At 43.4% G+C, this 27,085-nt stretch overlaps 1 protein-coding gene across 6 annotated transcripts in view; it reads right to left on the reverse strand.

Moving 5' to 3' along the window:
• col14a1a (collagen, type XIV, alpha 1a) overlaps nucleotides 1–27,085 on the reverse strand; it is a 369,066-nt gene that overhangs the window by 20,286 nt on the left and 321,695 nt on the right. For 5 of the 6 annotated variants that reach the window (XM_068032559.1, XM_068032557.1, XM_068032563.1 and 2 more), the window contains 7 exons: nucleotides 22,858–22,911; nucleotides 22,394–22,489; nucleotides 19,947–20,000; nucleotides 17,612–17,665; nucleotides 15,160–15,213; nucleotides 6,760–6,831; nucleotides 412–447 (listed from right to left, as the gene is read on the reverse strand). In XM_068032559.1, the coding sequence (XP_067888660.1) occupies nucleotides 412–447; nucleotides 6,760–6,831; nucleotides 15,160–15,213; nucleotides 17,612–17,665; nucleotides 19,947–20,000; nucleotides 22,394–22,489; nucleotides 22,858–22,911 (420 nt within the window). Of the gene's footprint in view, nucleotides 1–411; nucleotides 448–6,759; nucleotides 6,832–15,038; nucleotides 15,093–15,159; nucleotides 15,214–17,611; nucleotides 17,666–19,946; nucleotides 20,001–22,393; nucleotides 22,490–22,857; nucleotides 22,912–27,085 lie in introns of all 6 variants that reach the window. The other variant, XM_068032558.1, reaches the window with a different exon arrangement.

Consider the following 27,085-nt stretch of genomic DNA (forward strand, 5'->3'; position numbering starts at 1 on the left):
GGGGTAATATAATCTTTGGAATTCTGTTTCCCAGAGAGCGAGGCTGTGTTAGACAGATTTATGATCGACAAGGGAGCCAAGGGTTATGGGGGGCCGGCAGGAAAGTGGAGTTAAGGCCACAATCAGATCAGCCATGACCTTATTGAATGGCGGAGCAGGCTCGAGAGGTTGAATGGTCTACTCCTGCGCCTATTTCCTATGAGCTTAGATCATTTGGATTGCAGGATTTTCAAACACTGTCCATTATTGTTCATTAAGGTCATTGTTCAATAACCAACATGGATAAAATACCCCAAATGGCACCATATAGCCTGAACCTGAATTGTTTCTACCAAAAAGATTTCTTCAAATTATAATAGTTACCTTTAGCAACACAAATGACACAAACATTGCAAAACTTCAAGAACTTACCCTCGGACCCCTCTCTCCCTTCTGACCAGCTGGACCCTGTAATAAAATGAACAATAGATATTGGTTGATATAGAAATGTACATAGTTCAGAGACATAGAATTAACAGCACTGAAACAAGCCCTATTGGTCCATGCTGGTGTTTCTGCTTCACACAAGCCTCTTCCTAGCCCTCTTCATCTCACCCTATCAATTCTAATCCTTTCTTCCTCGTGTACTTATCTAGCTTCCCCTTAAATGCATTAACTGTTGTGCCCTCTCTTTACACTGTATTTTTGGATCAATATGAGGAAAATCGCATCAGCTACTAAAACCGCTTGTTTTCCTTTGCTGCTGCTAATGGCATTTTTTGACAATGATCTTCAGTTATTAATAACCTGCCCACTGCATTACAGGAACTATGATGACAATCGTGCAGCTCTACAAATGTGATAAGGAGTATAACCAACAATGCAATATCATGTAGATGACTGCAAAGATTTCAAACCACACTACCCTTCCTTAATCCTTGAAGTGCCTTCTGCTTGAAATTCTGGAAGAATTCTGTATTCACTTGTGCCCCATGTTTCGTACCTCTCTACATTTATTTGGAGAGTAGCAGTGGCTCCTCTTTGGTTATCCTGGGCAGATGGCAATCAAAAGGCATTGAAAATCTAAAAATACGTCAGCATTGATGTTCAAGCTCACAGATGCTAGAGATGAATGACCTGAAGCAAGGCACCAAAGAGGAGACAGTGGAATATTGCCACATCAGTGTAGGAGAATCAACCATTTTACGAAGAGCTCATCTAGGAAAATTAGGAGCATGTAATTATAGGACTCACAACCATCCCCTCCACATGAGGTTATGAGTGAGGTTACTGAACATATTTTCTGTTGGCTCAGTGTCAGTGTTCTTTTGTGTTACTCAATGCATATATATATAGTGGTATTCTTTAAAATGGAAGCTTCAACTCATTACTATTCATTGCGAGAAACACGACTATAGCTAAGTACAGTGAATGAGTGGCACCCAATTATCAGGCTTCCTGAAACACAATTCCAATAGATTCCAATCAGTAAATCTCTCCATTTCCCAAACAATGCTCTCAACTGTTTAAAATTCCCATCAAAGACCAAGTCTGTGCGGATTTTCCGAACCTGGCCCAGGAAGGGCTAACAACGAAAGAAAGGCAAATTTTCTGAGCGACGCTATGCTTTTTTGGGGAACCTTTCACTGATTCCCACTCCCCCCCCCCCCCCCCCCCAGGAAGCTTGCAACTTTGTAAAGTCACTGCCTTTGTCATGAGGAAAGGCATTTCAGTGTCTGAATTGAGTAAATAACATCCTGAATGGTCTGAAAAGTTTATTCTAAATAAGACTCTAATTAACAGAGAGACAATAACATTTGAAAAGAGTTGGCTGGGGCTATTGAAAGCCCTGGGAATGCCAGAAGTGTCAAGTACTTTGTTAAGCATACTTAACTGTTTTTTTTTTGTTTAGCTTTTGCTGTGGCCACACTGGGCATAATTTGGAAACACATTCCTTGCCCTTTGAATAGAGTATGAATCGTCCTAGTAGCTTATTTATTATACTGTACTATTACTTTCATATGATGGGAAAAGTTTATAATGGGACATCTGTTTTGGCTATTCAATTGATATTCTCCTGAGAAGCCGATTGGAGAAATGTGTGTCTTCTGCAACAGATCTTAGTGGGTAAATTAATATGTGTGTTCCATGGTCTGAGACTCATGGCCGCAATCGCACTTTGGGTTGTCCTTCATCTTCCACTTAGTGGCTGCATCGTTCATGCCCTGTGTGGATTTGGTTGAGCACTGTCCACTGTCTTCGAGGGAAGTTAAATCCAGGGACTACTGCTGTTGAGTCATTGATGAGGTGTTGGTTTTTTATGCTGCACGTGTCTCATGATTCTATCCATCTGGATAGTGGGTTGATACCAGCTGTGTGAACGTTAGCTGCTGTTTCTAGAATGGCCGACGTGATTTTAATGGATTTCTTGGCAGGTTTTTCAAGTCTTTGTAAATGGGAAGTGTTGCTCATGACTTCTTGCATCTCTTGGGGTACGATGGCATCAGGCAAATGGCATGCAGGGCAATGTGGGACACCAGCCATTTCCCACCACCCCCACCCCCACCCCAGAGCCACTCAGTTGGAATGAACTTAAGCATCCCTGACAGCGTCCTCATGGCAGCGTTTAGCTGCACATTCATGATTTTTGTCTGGCAGTTGCAGAACCATGAGGCAGAGCAGTGTAGATTGGGGCCACTGTTATAGTTGTTACGAGTGCTTCCTTTTTTCTGGTAAATTTTGAAGATTTGTAGTTTAAAACTGAAAAGGAGTCCATGGATTTTTTTTTACAAGTGCCACTGAGAGGTCTGGGTTATAAACAGTTACTGGAAGGCATCTGTTTTCAAATAATTACCCAGCAGGGGTTGTTTACAGAGAAGTGACAGGTCAAGATTTATAGAGGTCAGGCAACTTGTCTCTTGTGACATTGTTTATGGTTTCGCTCTGGACAGTAAGTTGGGATATGGACAATGGTTTGAAAAGACAGCTGGAGAAAACTTGCCAAAAAGAACAAACTACCCCAACTCCGTCTGTTCCAGCAGTTTGGAAAAAGCCTGTCAGTTTTCCACCTCTCAAGGAGCTGAAATGCAAGTGTAAGAAGAAGACTGAAACTGTGGCTGCATTCCTCCTTTAAGGCCTGTGTCCGAAACCTGCTGCATTTCTTGGAAAGTCTATCCAACAGATCTTCAACGTCGCCTGAAAAGAACAGTTCTAGGAAGATTCCAGTGACGGATGTCTATATGCAGTTGGGACGCCAAACCAAAACAACAGACATGTTTCCATATCTTCTCTTTCTTCTTCAAGAATTATCTAGTATTTAATCCAAGTATTTTATTGTCTGTTTTTTTTGTAATAGAGCCCTTTATTTTCTGATTAACCGGTGTATACGTGTGAGGGTGAGGGGTTGAGGTAAAAACGGAACTTTCATATTTCAATCTGTGTGTTTATGCTTTACTTCATTACTGATTAAGACTTGTTTTATAATAAAAGGATAATTTTATTGTTTATTAAAGAAACCTGGTTGGCGTGTTTTATTTTGGGATAAAAATAAAGTCTATGATTGACCGTATCGGTAAGTGGGAAAAAAATGTAACTATATGATGTGACCCGTGGAGAAGTGGAACTAGAACAAACAGTGCACTCCTCCCACCTTGGTCGTAACACAGTTCACTGTGTTCTGGCTGTGTTCTCCCATGATGTTCCAGTGAGTTTCCGGAGCAGATTCACCTGGTTTTTACTTTTTCTCCAGTGAACTGGTGCATCAACACTCTGTGAACTGTACTGCTAGGACCAAGGTTTGCATCCAAAACACACCATTGGTAGCAGGAGCTGGCTGCAGACCAGGAACCTCTGCACACGGTAAGAGCTAGAGGAGTAAAGCAAGTAACCTGGAACTGTTCTTCAGAAGCCTCTAGTTGTCTGTTCTGAATCAGCAGCAGCCCAGCAACAGATTATCTCTCTCCCCTCTCAGGCAAATATAGACCAAGACTATGAAGGACCTGAAGAGAAACTCATTTTGCAACAGACAAAAAAAAGAGAACTAACTTCCATTTGCTAGTTTCAGTTCCGTTTTCTAAATTTAAGATTACGTTAACTATAACCAGGAGATTTTCACAGAAGGCAAGGTTTCTTCCATCAAAGTAATAGCAGAAGCACTTGCAAGATCATTCCTACATTATAGCAATGACTACATTTCAAAAAATAAAGTACTACATTGGCTGTAAAGCACTTTGAGACGTCCAGTGGTCATGAAAAGTGCTATATAAATGCAAGTCTTTCTTTTTAATTCAGCTTATTATCTACTCTTAACTACTGAACTCGGGATGTCAACTCTCCAGGATTGGACTGGGAGTCTCCAGGAATTAAAGATTAATGTCCAGGGCACCGCTGCGAGCAAACCTGGGAGAAAAATCATTGGGATGCGAAAACAAAATTGTGTTTTTTAATTCATTTTCTTTGAACACTTTCATTTATTAATTATAAAAATATTGTAAATGTGGGGATAAGGGCTGTTTGACTGAGAACCATCCAATCAGATAATGAAGACTTTGTTTACTTTCCGATTAGCCATGGGAAGGCAGGGCACTGTGAGGATGGACGTGTCGGGCGACCAATGACAGGAGTGTGGGGGCGGGGCAGTTGGAAGCAGATGCTTTGTGATGAAACCTCCAGGAATACGCCCAGAGCTGGCAACACTGCTAGCAGCCACATCAGACCCAGCCCTAGTTATGGTCACCACAAAACAGCCACTTTTTCTTTAAGTCCACTGAAAGTTAGATACGTCTAAATGTAGATAACTGGAAATTGCCAAAAAGAAACAGAATTTAAAAGCACCTGCTTGTACTGAATTACAATGGTTTGTGTCACAGAATCACAGAATAATACAGTGCAGAAGAGGCCCTTCGGCCCATCGAGTCTGCTCCGATGCATTAAAGACACCTGACCTGTCTACCTAATCCTATTTGCCAGCACTTGGCCCATAGCCTTGAACGTTATGACGTGCCAAGTGCTCATCCAGGTACTTTTTAAAGGATGTGAGGCAACCTGCAGCTACCACCCTCCCAGGCAGGACATTCCAGACCGTCACCACCCTCTGGGTAAAAAAGTTCTTCCTCAAGTCCCCCTTAAACCTCTCGCCCCTCACCTTAAACCTGTGACCCCTCATAACTGACCCTTCAACTAAGGGGAACTGCTGCTCACTATCCACCTTGTCCACGCCCCTCATAATCCTGTACACCTTGATCAGGTCACCCCTCAGTCTTCTCTGCTCCAGTGAAAACAACCCAAGCCTATTCAACCTCTCTTCATAGCTTAAATGTTCCATCCCAGGCAACATCCTGGTGAATCGCCTCTGCACCCCCTCCAATGCAATCACATCCTTCCTATAATGTGGTGACCAGAATTGCACACAGTACTCCAGCTGTGGCCTTACCAAAGTTCTGTACAACTCCAACATGACCTCCCTGCTTTTGTAATCTATGCCTCGATTGATAAAGGCAAGTGTCCCATATGCCTTTTTCACCACACTATTAACCTGCCCTTCTGCCTTCAAAGATCTATGGACAAACACGCCAAGGTCCCATTGTTCCTCGGAACTTCCCAGTGTCAGGTCATTCATTGAATACTTCAGTGTCACATTAATCTTTCCAAAGTGTATCACCTCACACTTTTCAGCATTAAATTCCATCTGCCACTTTTCTGCCCATTTGACCATCCCGTCTATATCTTTCTGTTACCTAAGACACTCCACCTCACTGTTAACCACTCGGCCAATCTTTGTGTCATCCGCAAACTTACTGATCCAACCCCCCACATAGTCATCTGTGTCGTTTATATAAATGACAAACAATAGGGGACCCAGCACAGATCCCTGTGGTACGCCACTGGACACTGACTTCCAGTCACTAAAACAGCCGTCTGTCATCACTCTCTGTCTCCTACAGCTAAGCTAATTTTGAATCCACCTTATCAAGTTACCTTGTATCCCATGTGCATTTGCTTTCTTGATAAGTCTCCCATGTGGGACCTTGTCAAAGGCTTTGCTGAAATCCATGTAAACTACATCAACTGCACTACCCTCATCTACACACCTGGTCACATGCTCAAGAAATTCAATCAAATTTGTTCGGCATGACCTCCGTCTGACAAAGTCATGCTGACTATTCCTAATCAAATTTTGCCTCTCCAAGTGGAGATAGATTCTCTCCTTCAGAATTTTATCCAATAGTTTCCCTACCACTGACGTGAGACTCACTGGTCTGTAGTTCCCTGGCTTATCTCTACAACCTTTCTTAAATAGTGGGACCACATTAGCTGTTCTCCAGTCCTCTGGCACCTCCCCCGTGGCCAGAGAGGAATTAAAAATTAGGGTCAGAGTCCCTGCAATCTCCACCCTCGCCTCCCACAGTATCCTGGGACACAAATCGTCCGGACCTGGAGATTTGTCCACTTTTTAAGCCTTCCAAAACCTCCAATACCTTGTCACTCCCTATGACAATTTTTTCTGAGTCAAACAGAATATTTGTGGCTCTATTACTATGATTCTCCATCAAAACAAATAACACCCGACGATCATGATTGATTCACCATGTTCAATATTCAAACATTGGCTTGAAACTAGAGACATTTTTCCATAGTAAATGATGGAGAAAGAATCTTTTAGCCACCATAATAAGAAATGAAATCACTGCCGTTCCCCCCCACTCCCCCCAGCCCCATTTATTTGCAATTAAACAATTCTTCGTGTTTTCTCAAAGTATAATCTGTCGATGTTTGACTTACAGAAGTTCCGACGCCACCCTGGGAACCTGTGCTGCCTGTAGCTCCGGGAGAGCCTGGGACACCTGGAGCTCCCTGTGAAGCCATTCAATGCAAAGTTAATTTCCCAGCAAGGATGCACAAAGCCGCTTAAACAACTCAATTCGGACAGGTTCAGCAAATACAAAGACCCCTGCATCAAAACTGGGCATCTCACAGGGGAATGAAAATGAACATTTAACCTTATAAAGATAATACGAGCATCGGCAAACTAGGGCTTTCAAAGTGAGCTGCGTCTATAACTTCATTTATAGTTAATTATTATTTTGTGTTTAGAATATGTGCTGCTCTTTACTCAGCATAAAATGCTCCACCACATGAAAATGTGCATATAATTCAAAAAACAAACATGTTATAAGTCAGAAGTGTTATGCTTTTAAGTATAAATTAATCTTTGTTTTTAAGTCAAAAATGAATGTTAAGAATACACTTTCTAATGGTGGCTATATAGCACATTTCTACATGGAGAGGCTTGTATGTTCTATTGGCTACAACGGCAGTTGTTAAGTGTGCATTATGATTAGACGAATAGTGCGGAATACATTTATTCACAACAAGCATGTGTTTCAATAACCAGTAATTTAACTGATGATTGTCAACCACTCCAAAAGGTGCAACAGGATAAATGTTTTTGATTAGGAAGGTGGTGATGGAACTTTCAGATGTCTCCTCAAACAATAATTATACCTCACACTAACTGGTGCTTTTAAAGCTCCGATGTACTTTGTCGTGATGACAGTATACTGACGGAAGAAGATAATTGTCAAGGAAGAAGGGAGATGTAAATATGTAATATTTACAACAGAGCACTGTTAACTGTTGACTGGGTTGTTCTTTAGTAATGCAGCTGGGAGTGGGGGGTTGGCGCGGTGGGAGGGGGAATTATAAGAGAAAACAGACAAGATGGTTTCTAATAGCAAAGAAAGAGATCACTGATCTGCAGTGAATCAAATATATTGGAAGCAAATAACAAGATACATCGCAGAGAGACATGAACTATTAAACAGCTATGATGAGAAATGATCTATTGAACATGCACATACCAAATATACAAATGAACACATGCAAAGCAGGTTACCGAATGTGGAGGACCTCATTTAAATGCTCTGGAAGAAATCCCAAGCACCTTTTGCAACCAGTGCAGTTTTGACACTTAATTTGTCAAAATGTCAATATTCTGGATCTTTTATGAAGGCTGGCAGAAATCGACGATAAGCAGCAGAATAATATTATTTATATTTTGCTGTTAAGTTAAAGTCACTAAATTTCCTAAAATGTTTGCGCACTATTTGCATTAATTTGAATCATAGAATAGTTACAGTGCAGAAGGAGGCCATTCAGCCTTGCCAGCTCTCTGAGAGAGCAACACAGCTAGTCCCACTACCCCACCTTTTCCCCACAGCCCTGCATTTTTTCCTCTTCAGGTGCTTATCCAATTCCCTTTTGAAAGCCACTATTGAATCTGCTTCCACCGCACTCTCAGGCAGTGCATTCCAGATGCTAACCACTCGCTGCGTAAAAATGTTTTTCCTCATGTCGCCTCTGATTCTTCCATCAATCACTTTAAATCGGTGACCTCTACTTCTCAACCCTCCCGTCATTGGGAACGGTTTCCTTCTATCTACTCCATCTGGACCCTTCATAATGTTGAACAGCTCAATCAAATCACCTCTCAACCTTCTCTAAGGAGAACGCCCCAGCTTCTCCAATCTATCCATGTAACTGAAGTCCCTCATCCCTGGAACCATTCTTGTTAATATTTTCTGCACCCTCTCCAATACCTTCACATCTTAAACTTAAAAGTCTATAAATTAATGCGTTTGATAAGGTTCCCCATGGTAGGCTGATGGAGAAAGTAAGTCGCATGGGGTCCAGGATGTACTAGCTAGATGGATAAAGAACTGGCTGGGCAACAGGAGACAGAGAGTAGCAGTGGAAGGGAGTTTCTCAAAATGGAGACGTGTGACCAGTGGTGTTCCACAGGGATCCGTGCTGGGACCACTGTTGTTTGTGATATACATAAATGATTTGGAGGAAAGTATAGGTCGTCTGATTAGCAAGTTTGCAGACGACACTAAGATTGGTGGAGTAGCAGATAGTGAAGGGGACTGTCAGAGAATACAGCAGAATATAGATAGATTGGAGAGTTGGGCAGAGAAATGGCAGATGGAGTTCAATCAGGGTAAATGCGAGGTGATGCATTTTGGAAGATCCAATTCAAGAGTGAACTATACAGTAAATGGAAAAGTCCTGGGGAAAATTGATGTACAGAGAGATTTGGGTGTTCAGGTCCATTGTTCCCTGAAGGTGGCAACGCAGGTCAATAGAGTGGTCAAGAAGGCATACGGCATGCTTTCCTTCATCGGACGGGGTATTGAGTACAAGGGTTGGCAGGTCATGTTACAGTTGTATAAGACTTTGGTTCGGCCACATTTGGAATACTGCGTGCAGTTCTGGTTGCCACATTACCAAAAGGATGTAGATGCTTTGGAGAGGGTGCAGAGGAGGTTCACCAGGATGTTGCCTGGTATGGAGGGCGCTAGCTATGAAGATAGGTTGAGTAGATTAGGATTATTTTCATGAGAAAGACGGAGGTTGAGGGGGGACCTGATTGAGGTGTACAAAATCATGAGAGGTATAGACAGGGTGGATAGCAAGAAGCTTTTTCCCAGAGTGGGGGATTCAATTACTAGGGGTCATGAGTTCAAAGTGAGAGGGGAAAAGTTTAGGGTGGATATGCGTGGAGAGTTCTTTACGCAGAGGGTGGTGGGTGCCTGGAACGTGTTGCCAGCGGAGGTGGTAGACTCGGGCACGATAGCGTCTTTTAAGATGTATCTAGACAGATACATGAATGGGCAGGAAGCAAAGAGATACAGACCCTTAGAAAATAGGCGACATGTTTAGAAACAGGATCTGGATCAGCGCAGGCTTGGAGGGCCGAAGGGCCTGTTCCTGTGCTGTAATTTTCTTTGTTCTTTGTTCTTAAGCTTCTGCTTCCAATTAAATACAAATAAGAATTGTGTTTGCATAGTTTGCAATATTTGGAATCTGTGTTTCATTAAACTTAAATTAACGCAAAAGCCAGACAAGATTCCATTTGAATATTGCCTCCTATTTTGTGCAGCCATAATTCAAAAATGGAAAGTGCTGGATTCTCACTCGGAAAAGACCTGACCTGAAAAAATATCCCAAATAATCCATTAGTCACCTAATTGATACATCTTTGGGTAGCAGATTGACTCATATTGTGGATGATCCCAATGATAGCCTGGAAGAAGAGATTGGCAGAAAGGATGCAGGTCATGGGTGATCTTGGGTGCAACAGGTTAGCTATATGGGTGTCCATGTTACCTGAAGCCTTCAGGAGCAGTTGTCCTCGGTCATTGTCAGTTGTTGTAACTTAAAACTAACCAACATTACTAATTGTAACTTTCTCTCGCTCCCATAGGTCACTTAAGAGCCTCCCAAAGCTTGCAATGCAGGAGCCCATTTATACATGCCCTCTAATTATAAATAAAAGAGAAAAAAACTGTAATTACTGGAACTGAAACAAAAGCAAAAATGCGGCAAATATATAGATCAGTCAATGCCTTAAAGAGAAAAGACAGGTTATAAAACCCCGGTTAAAATTAGCCTTCCATATTTAGACTCTCCTAAAACCTAAGCTGTTTAAATTACAGTTAGCTTCCCAGTGACTTTGCAGAAAATATTAGGGTAAATTTTTTTCAAATGTTCCCTACATGAGGAGATGATGAATGATTTCAAAAGGGAAATTGGTTTGGCACTTGAGGGAAATAAACTTGCAGGGCTATAGGGTTAGAGCAGGGGAAAATGAGACTGATTGGATTGCTCTACCGAGAGCAAGCATGGATCAGATGGGCTGAATGGCCTCCTTTTGCGCCGTAATGACTCTATGACATGCCTTAATACACTGTGGCCGGAATTTTACGTCCCCCCAAAGAGCGGATGGTGGTGGGGGTGGGGGGGGTGGCGTAAAATGGAGCGGGAGGCTCGGGGAACCCTTCCTGCTCCCTCCTCTGCTGCCATTTTACGCGGGGCGGCAGTGGGAAATGGCCCGGCCGCTCCAGTCCAATCAAGGTCCTTTAGTGGCCAATTGACGGCCACTTAAGGGCCTCTGCCCGTCGCCATGGGGATTTTACCTTGGCTGGTCGGGCAGCCCAGGCCTGAGAAAGCTGCCTGACAAAAGCAGGCGGCTTTCTGACGGCCTGATGGGGGGGTGCCCTCCTGATCAGGCACCCTGTGCCCGATGGAGGACCGCCGCCAATGCCCCAACCACCCCCAATGCCCAGCACGCCCCTTACTCCCCCAATCAACCACCCTTGCCTCGCCAGGACCTGACTGTTCAGACCCGGCGAGGCCCCAAAAACCTACCTTTTCCCGGGGCCCTCCTTCCTCTTCTTCATGAAGCTGGATTGCAGTCCCAGAGGTGGCCACCGCTCCCGGTGGCGCTGCTGGGACTAAGAGCTGCCGGCCCTTTGATTGGCCTCAATGAAATGGAAGTCTCGCCTCAGACCAATTAGGGCCTGGGGACTGTAAAATCTGGACTGGATCACGAGGCCAGGCAGAGGTGGGATCCATGTCAACTTTTCAGTCGGTGGATGGCTCCGGTCCAATGAGGGCAAAATTCCAGCCTAAAACTCTAAATAGACCATCACCATCCTTTCACTGCCTGAAAGGGCGGTGGAAGCAGATCCAATAGTCACTTTCAAGAGGGAGTTGGATATCTACTTGAAGTGGATAAATTTGCAGGGCTATGGAGAAAGAGCAGGGAGAGTGGGACTAGTTGGATAGCTTTTTCTAAGAAGCAACACAGACACGATGGGCTGAATGGCCTCCTTATGTGCTGTATCATTCAGGATTCTATGATTAAATTTAAATAAATACAAAAAAAAAGCAAAATAAAAGTAGAATTGAACCAACTGAAAGATACCTGGCAAAATGAAAATAAAAAAATATATACAATAAAACAGCTGCCCTTCAAAATTGGCATAACACCCAAACATTCCCCTTACGTCTAATATAAATGGGTGTGTTTCATTTACAGCTATCTATGATCCAGACTGAAAATTGTGTTATAGTTGGAGCAACACTAGAATTTTCAAAAGGTAGCTCAAGATAACAAGGCCCAAGAGATTTGCACAATGTGCAGTTTCAACTGTTAAACTATTATTATGAGATTATTGTGTCAAAACTGGACATGTTGTTTTAAAGAGATCCTCCATGCTCTGTCATTACACACTCATTAAAATGCAAGGAGATGAAATCAGCTCAGTTACATACTTACATTTAGAAAACTTGAGCAGGGCACCAGGCTGAGCAAGCATTTTAAACCATTTCTTATACTATTGCTTATTTCAACTGATGCTTCCTTATTACATTAATTTGCAGACAGTTTGCTGTGTCCTCTTTGCTTTGGGGAAACAGATTTACTTCTAGTCAATATTTAAGCTGTTGTCTTACATTTAACTTTTGTCGGGCTTCTGACACTGAATAAGGAAACCTCTAATGCAACACAGCTATAAAATGCAGGAGAGCAATATCACAGCTGCACTCTCCAAAGGACAATCTCTCTAAATCCAAGAAGTTGTGACTTTGTGAAGTGTGTGAGGCAGATGTACAAGGGACACAGCACTATTATCCTCCTAATACATAGTGAGTGACAGATGAAAGCTGCAAGTGAGCTTAAAGACTCTCCTGGGGAAGGGTCGTTTGCGCTTTGGGCGATGTTGTGCAAAATGGAATATATGGGATCAGCTGCCCATTTCCTTGGCCAGTGCCTGGCGGAAGCGGGGTCTAGGAGTGATTGTCAGTATTTAGCTCCCACTGGAACAGGCACAACTATATTCAGTTAGGAAGCTTATGGAGAAACGTGAGTTCATGCAGTGACTGGCAGAAGCAGCGGGCAGGCCCATTGATGGCAAATGTTGGCAAATAATGCTAAACGTCCAAAATCTCTGCCTTAGAATGAGTGATGGGGATCCAGTGACTCGAACTGGAATTACATATTACTTTGTAATGTGCCACATTAAGACATGTTAGCTACCTTCATTCATTGCATACCTTCGATCAGCTTTCTAACTGCGTGTTCAATAGATTTCTCGTGTGAACAGTGTCTAATTTTATCCAATACGGCAGTTTTCAGCCAATCGTGTTAATCAGGCCAATCTGCTGTTACTTTTCGTTTTACACTGGTGTTGAGGGAGCATTGCCCTTTTATGGAAAATAAATCCAGAATATTTTTCTTTTAAAGAGAAAAAGCAAAAGTGAAACTGTAGGATCCCCGGAGAGGGGTAGAGGTCAACATTTCGATAAACATTCAAAAAAGGATCCATTAAAGAGTTACTGGGGCTGAAAAGAGGAAAGTTGCCCAGTCTACGTGATTGCATGTCCCAGAATACTGAGGGGGCTGTGGGGGTATTAATCCCAATTTTCTGAAGATCTTTGGAAAGGCAAAGGCGAAAGAGATGAGACAGATGACAGAGACAGATGACTGGTGAGACCACACCTAGAGTACTGTGTGCCGTTTCAGTCTCCTGAGGAAGGTCATACTTTCCCTAGAGGTAATGCAATGAAGATTCACTGGACTGGTTCCCTGGGATGAGGGGATTGTCCTATGAGGAGAGATTGAGTAGACGAGGCCTATATTTCCTTGAATTTAGAAGAATGAGAGGTGATCTCATTGAAATATATAAAATTCTTAAGGGGCTTGACAGGGTAGATGCTGAGAAAACGTTTCCCCTGGCTGGGGAATCTAGAACACTGGGTCACAGTCTCAGAATAAGGAGTCAGCCATTTAGGACTGAGATGAGGAGAAATTCCTTCACTCAGAGGGATTGTGAATCTTTGGAATTCTCTACCCCAGACGGCTGTGGATGTTCAGTCATTGAGTATATTCAAGACAGAGGCTGATTTTTGTGGACTAAGAGAATTAAGGGATATGGGGATAGAGCGGGAAGGTGGAGTTGAGGTAGCAGATCAGCCATGAACGTATAGAATGGTGGAGCAGCCTCAAAAGGCCAATTGGCCTACTCCGGCTCCTATTTCTTTTGTTCTTATCCTTAACTCGCTGGTGGGTGAACTTAATCTCACGACACAGAGTGCATGTTGGGATTTTGGGGACAAGAGTCAGCTGGCCACAGAGGATAAATATTAATGGGCAGAAAATCTCCCACCTTCACACTTGAATTCTTGATGATTGCTCTGTGCTGGAAATACCAACCGGCTCGATATTACTGGCGGCAACAAGGCTTTGTGGCGGCCTCCTTGCCACTTGGCGATGGGACCCCAATTTGAATATTTAAATCACTTAAAATGATTGATGTAATTCAGCTCACGTCACTGCCTTATGTCCCGCTGCGATCTTCAGCCCGCTGGCCAGCATTCCTACGCCTTCGGATTTCCCGTCTGGGGAAATGAGACGCAACAGTGGTGGGGAGGGGTGAGGTGGGGGGGGGGGGGCGGCCTACCCTGGGGATGCAAATAAGCCGCCGCACAAAAGTTTGCGGCAGTTCTAAGGGAGCCGTTTTTTCATCTCGCCACCGAGATTATAGAATCCAGCCCAATGTCTTCAAAGGAAATTTGACGGGCACTTGAAAGAAACAAACTTGCAGGGCTACAGGGGTCAAGTGGGGAAGTGGGAGTGACTGGACTGCTCCGCAGAATGCTGGCATGGAATGATGGGCTGAATGGCCTCTTTCTCTGCCGTAAATGACTCTATGGTTATTTATGGTAGTGAACACTACCATAAAAGGAGATGGATAATGTGGAAAAATTTAAGATAAGTGGAATAAGTATTGAGGGAAGTGGGCAATTCAGGGAGATCAGTTTTTGAAACCAGTTAGTATGTGCGAGCACTTTCTGGTCCTGGATTTGTCGTGTTTCTGTCTTGAATGTAACTGTTCTATTGTTGGAAAAATGCTGCGACAGTCTGTGCATTCCAAATAACTGGAGCTCCAACCAGAAAAAGTTCTGGCACAAACTAAAGTTGTCAAAGAACTTTGTTCCACTTAACAAATGTTATGCCTCTGGGCGAAAGACTACTTCACAATTTAAAATCAAAATCAGTTCAGTGTCATATATGGTCAAAAAGTAGCAGGATTAATTATGTAACGCCTGATAATTAGGCAGAAAAGCACTGCATCTGATTTGTGGAATGAAAATGGTGCAGGGGATTCTTGGGATTTTCTGGCAACGTTCCTTAGCTATATAAAAAAAAAACTTACCCTCCTACCTGGAAACCCAGTTGGTCCAACTGGACCCTCTGTACCTCTTCGACCCTGAAAAATTGACATTGTTAAACACTAATTCTTGCTATAGTACAGAGTGGCATGCAAATTTACTTACCACAGGCCCAGGTGGCCCTGGTACCCCTACAGGACCATCTTTACCCACTGGACCCTGGATCAAAAGTTGATTGCATAGGTTATTTTGTGAGTCAAGCAGAAGAAATTTCTTTTGTTTTCAAAATATATTTCTGTACGCATACATGTTCCTAGCCACAGGCCATTCACTCAAATTCCAGGTAGGAAGACTTTTTCAAATGATAAATTATGTTTTAGGAATTTGCACTCTGGTAACAAGCATTAAAACAGAAGAACTTACATTTCTATAGCTCCTTTCATGCTACTGCAGGAGATCCCAAAGCGCCTCACAGCCAATGAAGTGCTCTTTGAAGTGTGGTCGCCGTTGTGATGTGGGAAAAGCAGCAGCCAATTTGTGCACAGCAAGCTCCCACACACATAAACGTGATAATGATCAGAGGTTTTCGTTGGGAGGGCCAAAAAATCAGTGGCGAGCCTGCCTCCGCCAGGCCTGGGAAGCCAGGCTGGTATTTATTGATCCCCAGGCCCTTTACTGGCTTTGGGCGGGACTTCCACCTCCTTGAGGCAGGAAGTCCCACTTAACAGAGCCTACATTGGCTCCCAGTTAAGCAATGCCTTGATTTTAAATTCTCATCCTTGGGAGGGATGTGGTGGAGGAGGGGATTGGGGAGAATTTAAACTTTTGCCAGCGATATAAAATGGACAATATCAGATCATACACCTTGTCCAATTTCCCATCCTACTGATTACAGACCCACACTCAATCAATGTTTGATGCATTAGGCTAGATTGGAATGTGTTGACTGTTGTGTTTGATTGCTCAGTGATTGATTGCTCTGTGCTGTGTTCGTAAGACTGCTCACTATACTGTCAGTCAACCCTGAGGGGGCATGATTCCAAAAGTGAAACTAAGACAGATCTGGGCAGCCATCTGAATAAAGCCTACACACACAGAAATCGTGTGCCTAGTTTCTTCATGCTTGGGGTGCGAAACATAACACTGACCAATCACATGACCCTTATCAATCTTTATATAAGAATCCATCTGTTGACAAGGAATTATAATTCACTTTAACGTCCTTTCTACCGAGATTGTTTCTCTTGTTTTCTCTGATCTTTCTGTTTGAAGGATGAATGCTAATCCTACCTTCAGAAAAGTAACTGGGAAGAGTCTTGCACTCAAAAAGCATGAGGAAGTTGAGTGATCATGCACAAGATTGCATTCATTGATATTAATTTATCTCCAGGGCTCAGTAATCCTTCTTAACCAGATCCCCCCGAATGACCTCATCACCTTTCAGCATTTAAGCACAAATATTCCATCGGAAATATGGACGAGAAATCTCAATAGAATGTTAAAGGAATGTTTTAGGATAAAACCCAATGATCCTTATCCTTTAATAATTGTTTCTGAAAAATAAAGAACTACATTGATTTGAAAAAAAATGCATATGATTTGAAAACAATATTAACTTGCAACAAAGTTGACATCCTCCTGACAGGTCCATCACCTTCTCAACTGTTCCCTGGGTCCTTTTATTTTTAAATGCAACACAATGTTTCAAGCACATAGCTGCTTCTTCAACAGCACCTTCCAAACCCACAACCTCTATATACCTAGCAGGACAAGCGTGGCAGGCGCATGGGAACACCACCACCTGCAAGTTCCCCTCCAAGCCACACACCATCCTGACTTGGAACTATATCGCCGTTCCTTCACTGTCGCTGGGTCAAAATCCTGGAACTCCCTTCCTAACAGCACAGTGGGTGTACCTACCCCACATGGACTGCAGCGGTTCAAGAAGGCAGCTCACCACCACCTTCTCAAGGGGCAATTAGAGAAGGACAATAAATGCTGGCCTTGCTAACGCCACCTACATCCCAACAACGAATAAAAATAATACATAGCTGAGGATAAGACAACTGCAGGGTTTTATCCTTTAGTGGTAACCATTAGTATTTTCTATTCTAATTCTTAAAGGGACCATGATGAGATTCCATGCAGCGATACTTTTAGGCATAGCCGCATGTGTTTCATAATACAACCTTCTAAAACCCTATCTGCTTGGAATGGCCACCAAATTTAGTTGATGGATTAATATTGTGCCTGAGTATAACAGATAAAAGTGTACAGCATATTATATCTGAGAATACTAACCATTGGAATCAAGTTCAAAGTAAAACTGCACGGACTGAATTTCAACTTGGGTGGCAGCACATGATGGGCAATAGCCAATCAGCAGCCTGTTTTTCACTTCACCCTATTGTCTTTCCCATTCACTGCCAATGAAAAATCAGTTTGCGCTGCCTTCCAAAGGTGAATTTCACCTCTGATGTTTACAAAGTTGTGCTGGGTGAAGGTTCTTGTAGTACATTCCTATAATGACTGGCCAGCAATCAAGATCAGTCATGCATCCATTATATTACTGAAATTTATTCTTGAGAGAAATCCAAGTCTGCTTCCTTAGTCTTACCCTTTGACCTGGTGAGCCATCACGCCCTGATCTCCCCTGCGCTCCTGGCATCCCCTAGGCATGTGGAAAAGAGAACGGATTAGACACAGTTGATAAGCATAGTGAGCTTGGTGTCACGTGTGGCTCAGTGGGTAGTTCTCCTACCTCTAAGTCCAAAGGTTGTGGGTTCAAGTCCTACTGCAGGACTTGAACATAACAATCTAGAGTAGCATGTCCAGTGTAGTACTGAGGGAGTGCTGCATTGTTGAAGGTGCTACCTTTTGGGTGAGATGCTTAACTGAGGCCTTATCTGCCCTCTCAGATGGATGTCAAATATATTTTTTGTGTTTATTTAATTTTATTTCATCTTAGTTTGTTCAGTTTGCTTACCCACTGTTTTTTTCATGTTCGTACTTGTGGCTGTTCAATATTCAGTCCGTTAACACCCTTTCTGTACTAATGCTTTGTCTTTCAACACACCATTAACATATCTTTGCTCCATGACCTTCTGTTCAGCTATTCTGTGACCTTGTCCTGTCTACACCTTCTCCTTTGTTATCTCTTGCCCCACCCCCACTTTACTTGCTTATAACCTTTCACGTTTCTAATATTTGCCAGTTCTGAAGAAGGGTCACTGACCTGAAACATTAACTCTGCTTCTCTCTCTACAGATGCTGCCAGACCTGCTGAGTATTTCCAGCATTTCTTGTTTTTATTTCAGATTTCCAGCATCCGCAGTATTTTGCTTTTAATAAGAAAGACTTGCACTTATATAGAGCCTTTCATGACCTCAGGATGTTCTGGAGCGCTTCACAGCCAATGAAGTACTTTTGAAGTGCAGTCACTGTTGCAATGCAGGAAACTCAGTAGCGAATTTGCACACAGCAAGATCCCACAAACAGCAATAGGATAAATGACCAGATGATTTGTTGGTTAAAGGATAAATATTGGACAGGGCACTGGTGAAAATGCCCCTGTTCTTCAAAATAATGCCCTGGGATTGTGGAAAAGGCAGGGGATTATGACTAGTTGAGTTGCAGAGAGCTGGTGCGGACATGACGGGCCGAATTGCCTCCGAATTGGGCGGCGCAGTGGTTAGCACCGCAGCCTCACAGCTCCAGCGACCCGGGTTCAATTCTGGGTTCTGCCTGTGTGGAGTTTGCAAGTTCTCCATGTGTCTGCGTGGGTTTTCTCCGGGTGCTCCGGTTTCCTCCCACAAGCCAAAAGACTTGCAGGTTGGTAGGTAAATTGGCCATTATAAATTGCCCCTAGTATAGGTAGGTGGTGGGGAAATATAGGGACAGGTGGGGATGTGGTAGGAATATGGAATTAGTGTAGGATTAGTATAAATGGGTGGTTGATGGTCGGAACAGACTCGGTGGGCCGAAGGGCCTGTTTCAGTACTGTATCTCTAAACTAAACTAAACTAAACTTCTATGCTGTAACCGTTCTATGATTCTATTACATCCACCTGAAAAAACAAATGCAACCTTGGTTTAGTGCCCATCCAAAAGACGGCACGCCCTTAATACTGCATTGAGAGCGTCAATTAAAGAGCTGCCGGCCTCTGACTGGCCAGCAGCTCTCAGAGGGCGGGACTTCCATGGCTGGGGTCCTTGATCCCGTGGAAGTCCCACCGCTGTCCAGTTAAGTGCCTGATTGGCACTTGATTCAGCAGGCCTCACACATAAGAGGCATCGCAAGGTTCTCAGCAGTGCATTTGCCAAACATCAAGACCCCTGTCGCCTGGATAAAAATCTCGGCCCTGATCTCTATAAAATATCGCTTTACTTGAACTGTGCTTATTTGGATACTGGATGAAGACCGGGATAAGGTTTGGCTGTGATAGCTCCTGGAGTCATCTAACCTTTTGACATGCACTGGGGCAAGGTACTGGAGTGCTGTCACTTTTGCAAAGTACAAGTTACTGTTCTCAAGGATCGATATGATAAATAATTAAAGAAAAATTGTAAAAGTCCAGAAGCTTGACCACAAACACAGACGACACCCACATCTACCAGCTGCAGGTCAGTTACCTGCAGTAATAAACTTAGAAGAGCTTTTGCTGAAAGGAGCATAGCAGCTTCTGCAAGACAAGACTTGCAATATTTCCCATCTGACTGAGAAATGCCTGCAGCTATGGAAGCCTGAAAAGACAGTCTCCTAACACATTTGTTCTATCTTATCAAACAAGCTATCCCAGAAATAGTCATGTTCTGAACCAATCTGCTCCAAATATGCAGTAGAAAGTTTTACATGATGCAAGTTACATAAATGGAGTATTGTAAGCCAAATACCTTGTAATAATAAATAACATTTCTAATTGCTACAAGACAGTATCAAATTATACTCATACCTGGTGACCCATGAGGCCAATCTCTCCTTTCTCACCCTTTTCACCAATGCTGCCCTACCAGAATTAATAAAGACACAATTCAAACATGAACGTTCAGCTTTGTTAGACATTAACAATATGTGGGTGGGAGGGGGGATCTTTAATCCCTGAATTATTTACAGTGAAATTGTAAATGGGTTTTCATAGTACGGTTTGCAATTTCATTCTGCACGACACAACGCAATAAAAACCTGCTACACTGGTGTCAGCTGCACGATGGAAAGGGAAGGGAGTAATTAGGGTGAAAGTGCCCATTAATGTGAATTGGGTTCGTTGCAAATTGACAGTGCCAATTTACACCCTGCTCCCCGCCAACCCCTGCCGCTATCTTCTTGATTGTGGATAAGAGAATTGGGTGTGGAGTAAAACGGGCTTGAGATTCACGACCAGCCCAACTCACCACGGACCTGACTGGCTACAAGCCCAATTCACTGTGAACCTGATTGGCTGTGACCCTGATTTGCTGCAAGCTTCATTCACTATGAATCTGATTGGCTACAAGCTCATTAGTCTATCAGGCTGATTTGCCGTGGGCCGATTTCACTATGAGTCACTCTCACCGCCAGCCATTCTCTAAGAGCCTGATTGGCCACGAGCCCATTTCGCTTTACTGCCCAATGACCAATTGCACGCCCAAACAGTTTTAACCAGGGAAGCATCAAAAGCCTTCAGTGAACACGAGTTGATGATCCATCTCGGCCTCCTCCTGAAGTCCCCAGCATCACAGATGCCAGACTTCAACCAATTCGATTCACTCCGCGTGATATCAAGAAACGACTGAAGGCACTGGATACTGCAAAAGCTATGGGCCCTGACAATATTCCGGCAATAGTACTGAAGACCTGTGCTCCAGAACTTGCCGCGCCCCTAGCCAAGCTGTTCCAGTACAGCTACAACACTGGCATCTACCCTGCAATGTGGAAAATTGCCCAGGTGTGTCCTGTACACAAAAAGCAGGACAAGTCCAACCCGGCCAATTACTGCCCCATCAGCCTACTCTCAATCATCAGTAAAGTGATGGAAGGTGTCATCAACAGTGCCATCAAGCGGCACTTGCTTAGCAATAACCTGCTCACTGATGCTCAGTTTGGGTTCCGCCAGGGCCACTCAGCTCCTGACCTCATTACAGCCTTGGTTCAAACATGGACAAAAGAGCTGAACTCAAGAGGTGAGGTGAGAGTGACTGCCCTTGACATCAAGGCAGCATTTGATAGAGCATGGCATCAAGGAGCCCTAGCAAAACTGAGGTCAATGGGAATCTGGGGGAAAACCCTCCGCTGGCTGGAATCATACCTAGCACAAAGGAAGATGGTTGTGGTTGTTGGAGGTCAATCATCTGAGCTCCAGGACATCACTGCAGGAGTTCCTCAGGGTAGTGTCCTAGGCCCAACCATCTTCAGCTGCTTCATCAATGACCTTCCTTCAATCATAAGGTCAGAATTGGGGATGTTCGCTGATGATTGCACTATGTTCAGCACCTTCGTGACTCCTCAGATATTGAAGCAGTCTGTGTAGAAATACAGCAAGACCTGGACAATATCCAGGCTTGGGCTGATAAGTGGCAAGTAACATTCGCGCCACACAAGTGCCAGGCAATGACCATCTCCAACAAGAGAGAATCTAACCATCTCCCCTTGACATTCAACGGCATTACCATCGCTGAATCCCTCACTATTAGCATCCTAGGGGTTACCATTGACCAGAAACTGAACTGGAGTAGCCATATAAATACCGTGGCTACAAGAACAGGTCAGAGCTAGGAATCCTGAGGCGAGTAACTCACCTCCTGACTCCCCAAAGCCTGTCCACCATCTAGAAGGCACAAGTCAGGAGTGTGAAGGAATACTCTCCACTTGCCTGGATGGGTGCAGCTCTAACAACACTCAAGAAGCTCGACACCATCCAGGACAAAGCAACCCGCTTGATTGAGACCCCATCTACAAACATTCACTCCCTCCACCACCGACACACAGTAGCAGCAGTGTGTACCATCTACAAGATGCACTGCACCAAGACTCCTTAGACAGCACCTTCCAAACCCACGACCTCTACCAACTAGAAGGACAAGGGCATCAAATACATGGGAACACCACCACCTGCAAGTTCCCCTCCAAGTCACACACCATCCTGACTTGGAACTATATCGCCGTTCCTTCACTGTCGCTGGGTCAAAATCCTGGAACTCCCTTCCTAACAGCACTGTGGGTCTACCTACCCCCCATGGACTGCAGTGGTTCAAGAAGGCAGCTCACCACCACCTTCTCAAGGGCAATTAGGGATGGACAATAAATGCTGGCATAGCCAGTGACGCCCACATCCCATGAATGAATAAAAAAAAAACATCAAGCCGATTTCATGCAATATGTGCTGCATAGCCTATCCCTGATAGAGAAAGAACATGAGCCCACCGGGGGTCCTTGAATCGAAAGTCCACTTGGTCCTTGGGGGCCAGGTTGCCCCTGGGGTCCGATAGGTCCAATCTCACCACGAAGACCTTCAGGTCCCTGTCGCAAAATAAAGGGAGACTCAACAGATACATTTTTACAAGTGAGTGATGTTAAATAATTGTTGATGACGGCCATTCAGCACGTAAGTGTACATATTGTAACGGTAAACTCCTCAGAGCACAAAGGGAGATTTGGTCATAGAATTCAGTTGTCATTATAATCAGCAGGAGATCGGGAGCGGTACAAAATTAAGTGAGTCTGCGACAGGAGTGCAATATTTACCCAATAGATTACAGGCATTCAGTAGAACATCCGAGCTGTACTTTTGATAATGTGTGTACTTTTTTTAATAAAGGGAAAATATATAAACCATTTCTTCGATCTGTTTCATGGTTTTCTAGTAGATGTGTGAAGGAATCTCTTACCCTTTGGCCTGGTTCTCCCTTCACACCTCTTGGGCCTCTCAAACCCAGGCTGCCCTGTAAAATACATGTTAATGTGACAACTGAGCAAATGAAGGCCATACATGTGTGTATATAAGAAATTGCAAATCTGAAATAAAAACATAAAATGCTGGAAATACACAGTAGGCTCATCCAACATCTTTTTTTCAAACTACATCGAATCAACAGCACAGAAACAGGCCTTTTATGCTCCACACGAGCCTCCTCCCACCTCTCTTCATCTCACCCCATCAGCATATCCTTTCTCCTTCGTGTGTTTATCCAGTTTCCCCTTTAATGTATTGATGCTTTTCACCTCAGTCACTCCCTGTGGTAGTGAGTTCCACATTCTCATCACTCTCTGGGTAAAGAAGTTTCTCCCGAATTTCCGACTGGATTTCTTAGTTATGGTCTCCCCCGCATATGCAAACATCTTCTCTCTGCCTCCCCTATCAAACCCCTTTAGAATGTTAAAGACCTCTATCAGGTCTCCCCTCAGTCTTCCCTTTTCGAGAAGAGCCCTTAGCCTATTCAGCCTTTCTCAATAGGTATACCCTCTCAGTTCTGGTATCATCCTTGTAAATCTTTTTTGCACCTTCTCCAATACCTCTGTATCTTTTTTATAATATGGAAACCAGAACTATGCATGGTGCTCTGAGCCTGGTTTAGCCAGGGCTATACACAGGTTTAACATAACCTTTCTGCTTATTAGATATTACTCCTGTGCTCTGTTTGCATTTTTATGGCCTCATTATGCTGTATTGCTATTTTCAGTGATTTCTGAATCTATACCCCTAGATCACGTTGCTCCTTTACCCCATTTAGACTCTCCTATGTGGCCTATGTGGCCTTTTTATTCTTCCTATCAAAATGCACTACCTCACAATTATCTATATTGAAATTTATTTGCCATTTACACACCCATTCTGCAAACTTATTAAATAACTTCTGATACTTCATTGCAGCCTTTCACACTACTATATCCCCCAATTTAATGTATATTCCCCCAATCTGTAAGGAGAAATAAGACATATTAACAGGGTTTGGGAGTAGGCTATTAAAAACATCTTCAAGGAACATTAGTTCTGATAAAGCGTTAACCTGTCTTTTTCCAGATGCAAATTGGTAAGAAAAATGAGAAGTTTGCATACTCCTTGGAAAATAAGAATCTAATTGTGGTAGAGGAGCAAAGGGATCTGGAAAGACAAATACACAACTAACCAGAAGTAGTGATACAGGTTAATAAGACCATGAAGCAAACCAAGCACTAGGCTTTATTTCTAGAAGAATAGAATTGAAAATTAGAGAAGTTATGCTAAACTTGTTATCGAACCTTGGTTAGATCACACTTTGAGCACTGGGTACAGTCCTGGTCTCCTCTTGTAAAAAGGATATGGAGGTACTGGAGAGGGTGCAAGAAAGACTTACAGGGATGATCCCAGAATTGTGAGATTATTCTTGACAATAAAGGATGAACAGGTAGTATCTCTTTTCTCTCAAAAAAAGGTGAATGGAGCAAATTGTGAAAGGTTTTGATACAGTAGGCAAATGTTTCCACGTGTGGGGAAGAACAAAACTAGAGGGCATCTATATAAGATAGTGACCAAGACATCTAATAGAGAATTCAGAAGAAACCTCTTTACCCAGAGGATGGTGAGAATGTGGAACTCGCTACCACAGGAATGTTTTTTTAAATTCATTCATGGGATGTGTCGCTGGCAAAGCCAGCATTTATTACCCATCCCTAATTGCCCTTCAGAAGGTGAGCTGCCTTCTTGAACTACTGCAGTCCGTGTGGTGTGGAGTGGTTGAGGTGAATAGTATAGATGCATTTAAGGAAAGGCTAGTTAAACACATGAGAAGGGAATCGAGAGTTAAGCTGATAGTTAGATGAGGCAGGATGGGAAGGGGCTCAAGTGGAGCAGAAACGCTGGCATGGACTGGTTGGGCCGAATGGCCTGTTTCTGTACCACTTATCCTATGCAATCTATGTAATTCTATGCAGATGGACCTGCTGTGCATATCTAGTATTTTACCATAAGTATATAACATGTAACAGATAGAAGCAACAACATATCACCGTGTGCTTTGCAGTATCAAGGTGCTGTGGGTGCTCTGTCTCACCACAGCAAATTGTCAATCCCAGCTCAGCCATCGTGGGGATGTGCTAAAAGGCTCTGACCCACAGAGGCAGAGATAAATTGGATGGAAGAGTTTTCCTGGTGCACTTGTTGGATGGCCTATATTACAGCTTTCCACCATTCTCAGGTAAGGATGGAGGATGGAAACCAACACCTCAGAATACAATGGCTCATTTTCCACTCTTGCATTCACGGCACATGGCAGTGCACACTGGAATACTGGGTAGCACCCCCAATTATTTGCCCATTCTTTTTAATGGATGAGGAAGAACTTGCGTTTCTATAGTGCCTTTCACAACCTCAGGATGTCCCACAGCTAACTAAGTACTTTTGAAGTGTAGTCACTGTTGTAATGTAGGAAACATGGCAGCCAATCTGTGCACAGCAAGCTCCCACAAACAGCAATGTGATAATGACTAGATAATGTTTTAGTGATGAACACTAAGCAGGACACAGAGGAGAACTCCCCTGCTCTTCTTCAAAATAGCACCACAGGACCTTTTACAGCCACCTGAGAGGACAGACAGGGCCTCAGTCTAACATCTCATCTGAAAGACAGTATCTCTGACAGTACAGCACTCCCTCAGTGCTGCACTGGGATTGTCAGCCTAGATTTTGTGCTCAAGTCTCTGGAGGGGGAATTTTTGAACCCACAACGTTCTCAGTCAGAGGCAAGAGTGCTACCCAGTGAGCCACGGCTGACCTCCCAACCTCAACAGGTAGCCGATGGAACAGGCTAAGTAGCCAGGTGACAACACCTGATATGTAAACCCACTGCTGTGCAGCACAAACATTCTTCCTATAACTCTCCTGTAAATACAATATCCCATATATCCTGGTTGTACTGCCCAAGAAGCCACATTCCTTGAATTTCAATGTGATGCGGTAGAATGAAAATTTTAAAAATGAAAAAAAAAGAATCAACTGGTCAATTAATAGCTTTTCTACTGTAAAAGAAAATACATTTTATATAAAAGGATATTAATAGTGGAGTGTAGATCCAACTGAAAGATCCAGATGTCAAGCATAAATTGCTAAAGCTTTGCTCACACAATTCCTGGTGTTATTTCAAGTATTTTGATGGGATTACAGTCCAATAATTGACTGATAGGTAATGAGTAGCCTCTTCAACATTCCGATATACTCATGTCATGTTTCCGCTGTCTATAGACTTCTCCTGGATTGTGTCAGGACATGTAAATCAACAAACTCTTCGTTCTCCAAAAAAGAATAGCTAGTAATGTAATGTTGGAAATATAATAGAGGCGTAAATATGATCAGAAAGGAGAACGATATTATAGAGAATTTACAGTACAGAAACAGGCCATTTGACCCAACTAGTCTCTCACTGTATTCACGTTTTGCATGAACGTCCTCCCACCTTACCTCATCTAACCCGATTGACATACCCTCCATTTCTTTCTTACCATTTAAATGAATCTATACTATTTATCTCAATCACTCCCTGTGTAGTGAGTTCCACATTCTCACCGTTCTCTGGGTAAAGAAGTTTCTCTTGAATTCCCTGTTGGATTTATTACCGACTGTCTTATACTAATGACTCTTAGTTTTGGTTTCCTCAATAAATGGAAACATCTCTACGTCTACCCCATCAAACCCTTTGATAATCTTAAAGACCTCCATCAGGTCAGCCCTCAGTCTTCTCTTTACTGGAGAAAAGAGGCCCAGTCTGTTCAGTCTTTCATTGACGCAAACCTTCTTGCTATTTTGATCACATGCATGGATTGTATAAAAAGGTAGGCCCCAACAATCTATGGGCTGTGATCCCAGTGTGACCGCCGGGGTCAGGCCCAGCCTGGAGTGAGCGGGGTCAGTGGAAGGGCACCAATGTGAACATCCATGACATCTGCCTGATTCACGCAACTGAATGTCTGACACCTGCTCCAATATTGTGGTTCGTTGTCACAGCAACCCCACCCCTCAGGTCTCCAGACCCTGTAGTGCCCCCCTCGCTCACTATGCAACAAGCCAATCCGACTGTTTCTCTCTTATTGCTCTTTATGCGAAGGTCCAGGACCCCTGTCATTGTTTTCATCTGGATGTCTCAT

The sequence above is a fragment of the Heterodontus francisci genome, chromosome 5 (assembly GCF_036365525.1).
Source record: "Heterodontus francisci isolate sHetFra1 chromosome 5, sHetFra1.hap1, whole genome shotgun sequence".
Lineage (NCBI taxonomy): Eukaryota > Metazoa > Chordata > Chondrichthyes > Heterodontiformes > Heterodontidae > Heterodontus > Heterodontus francisci.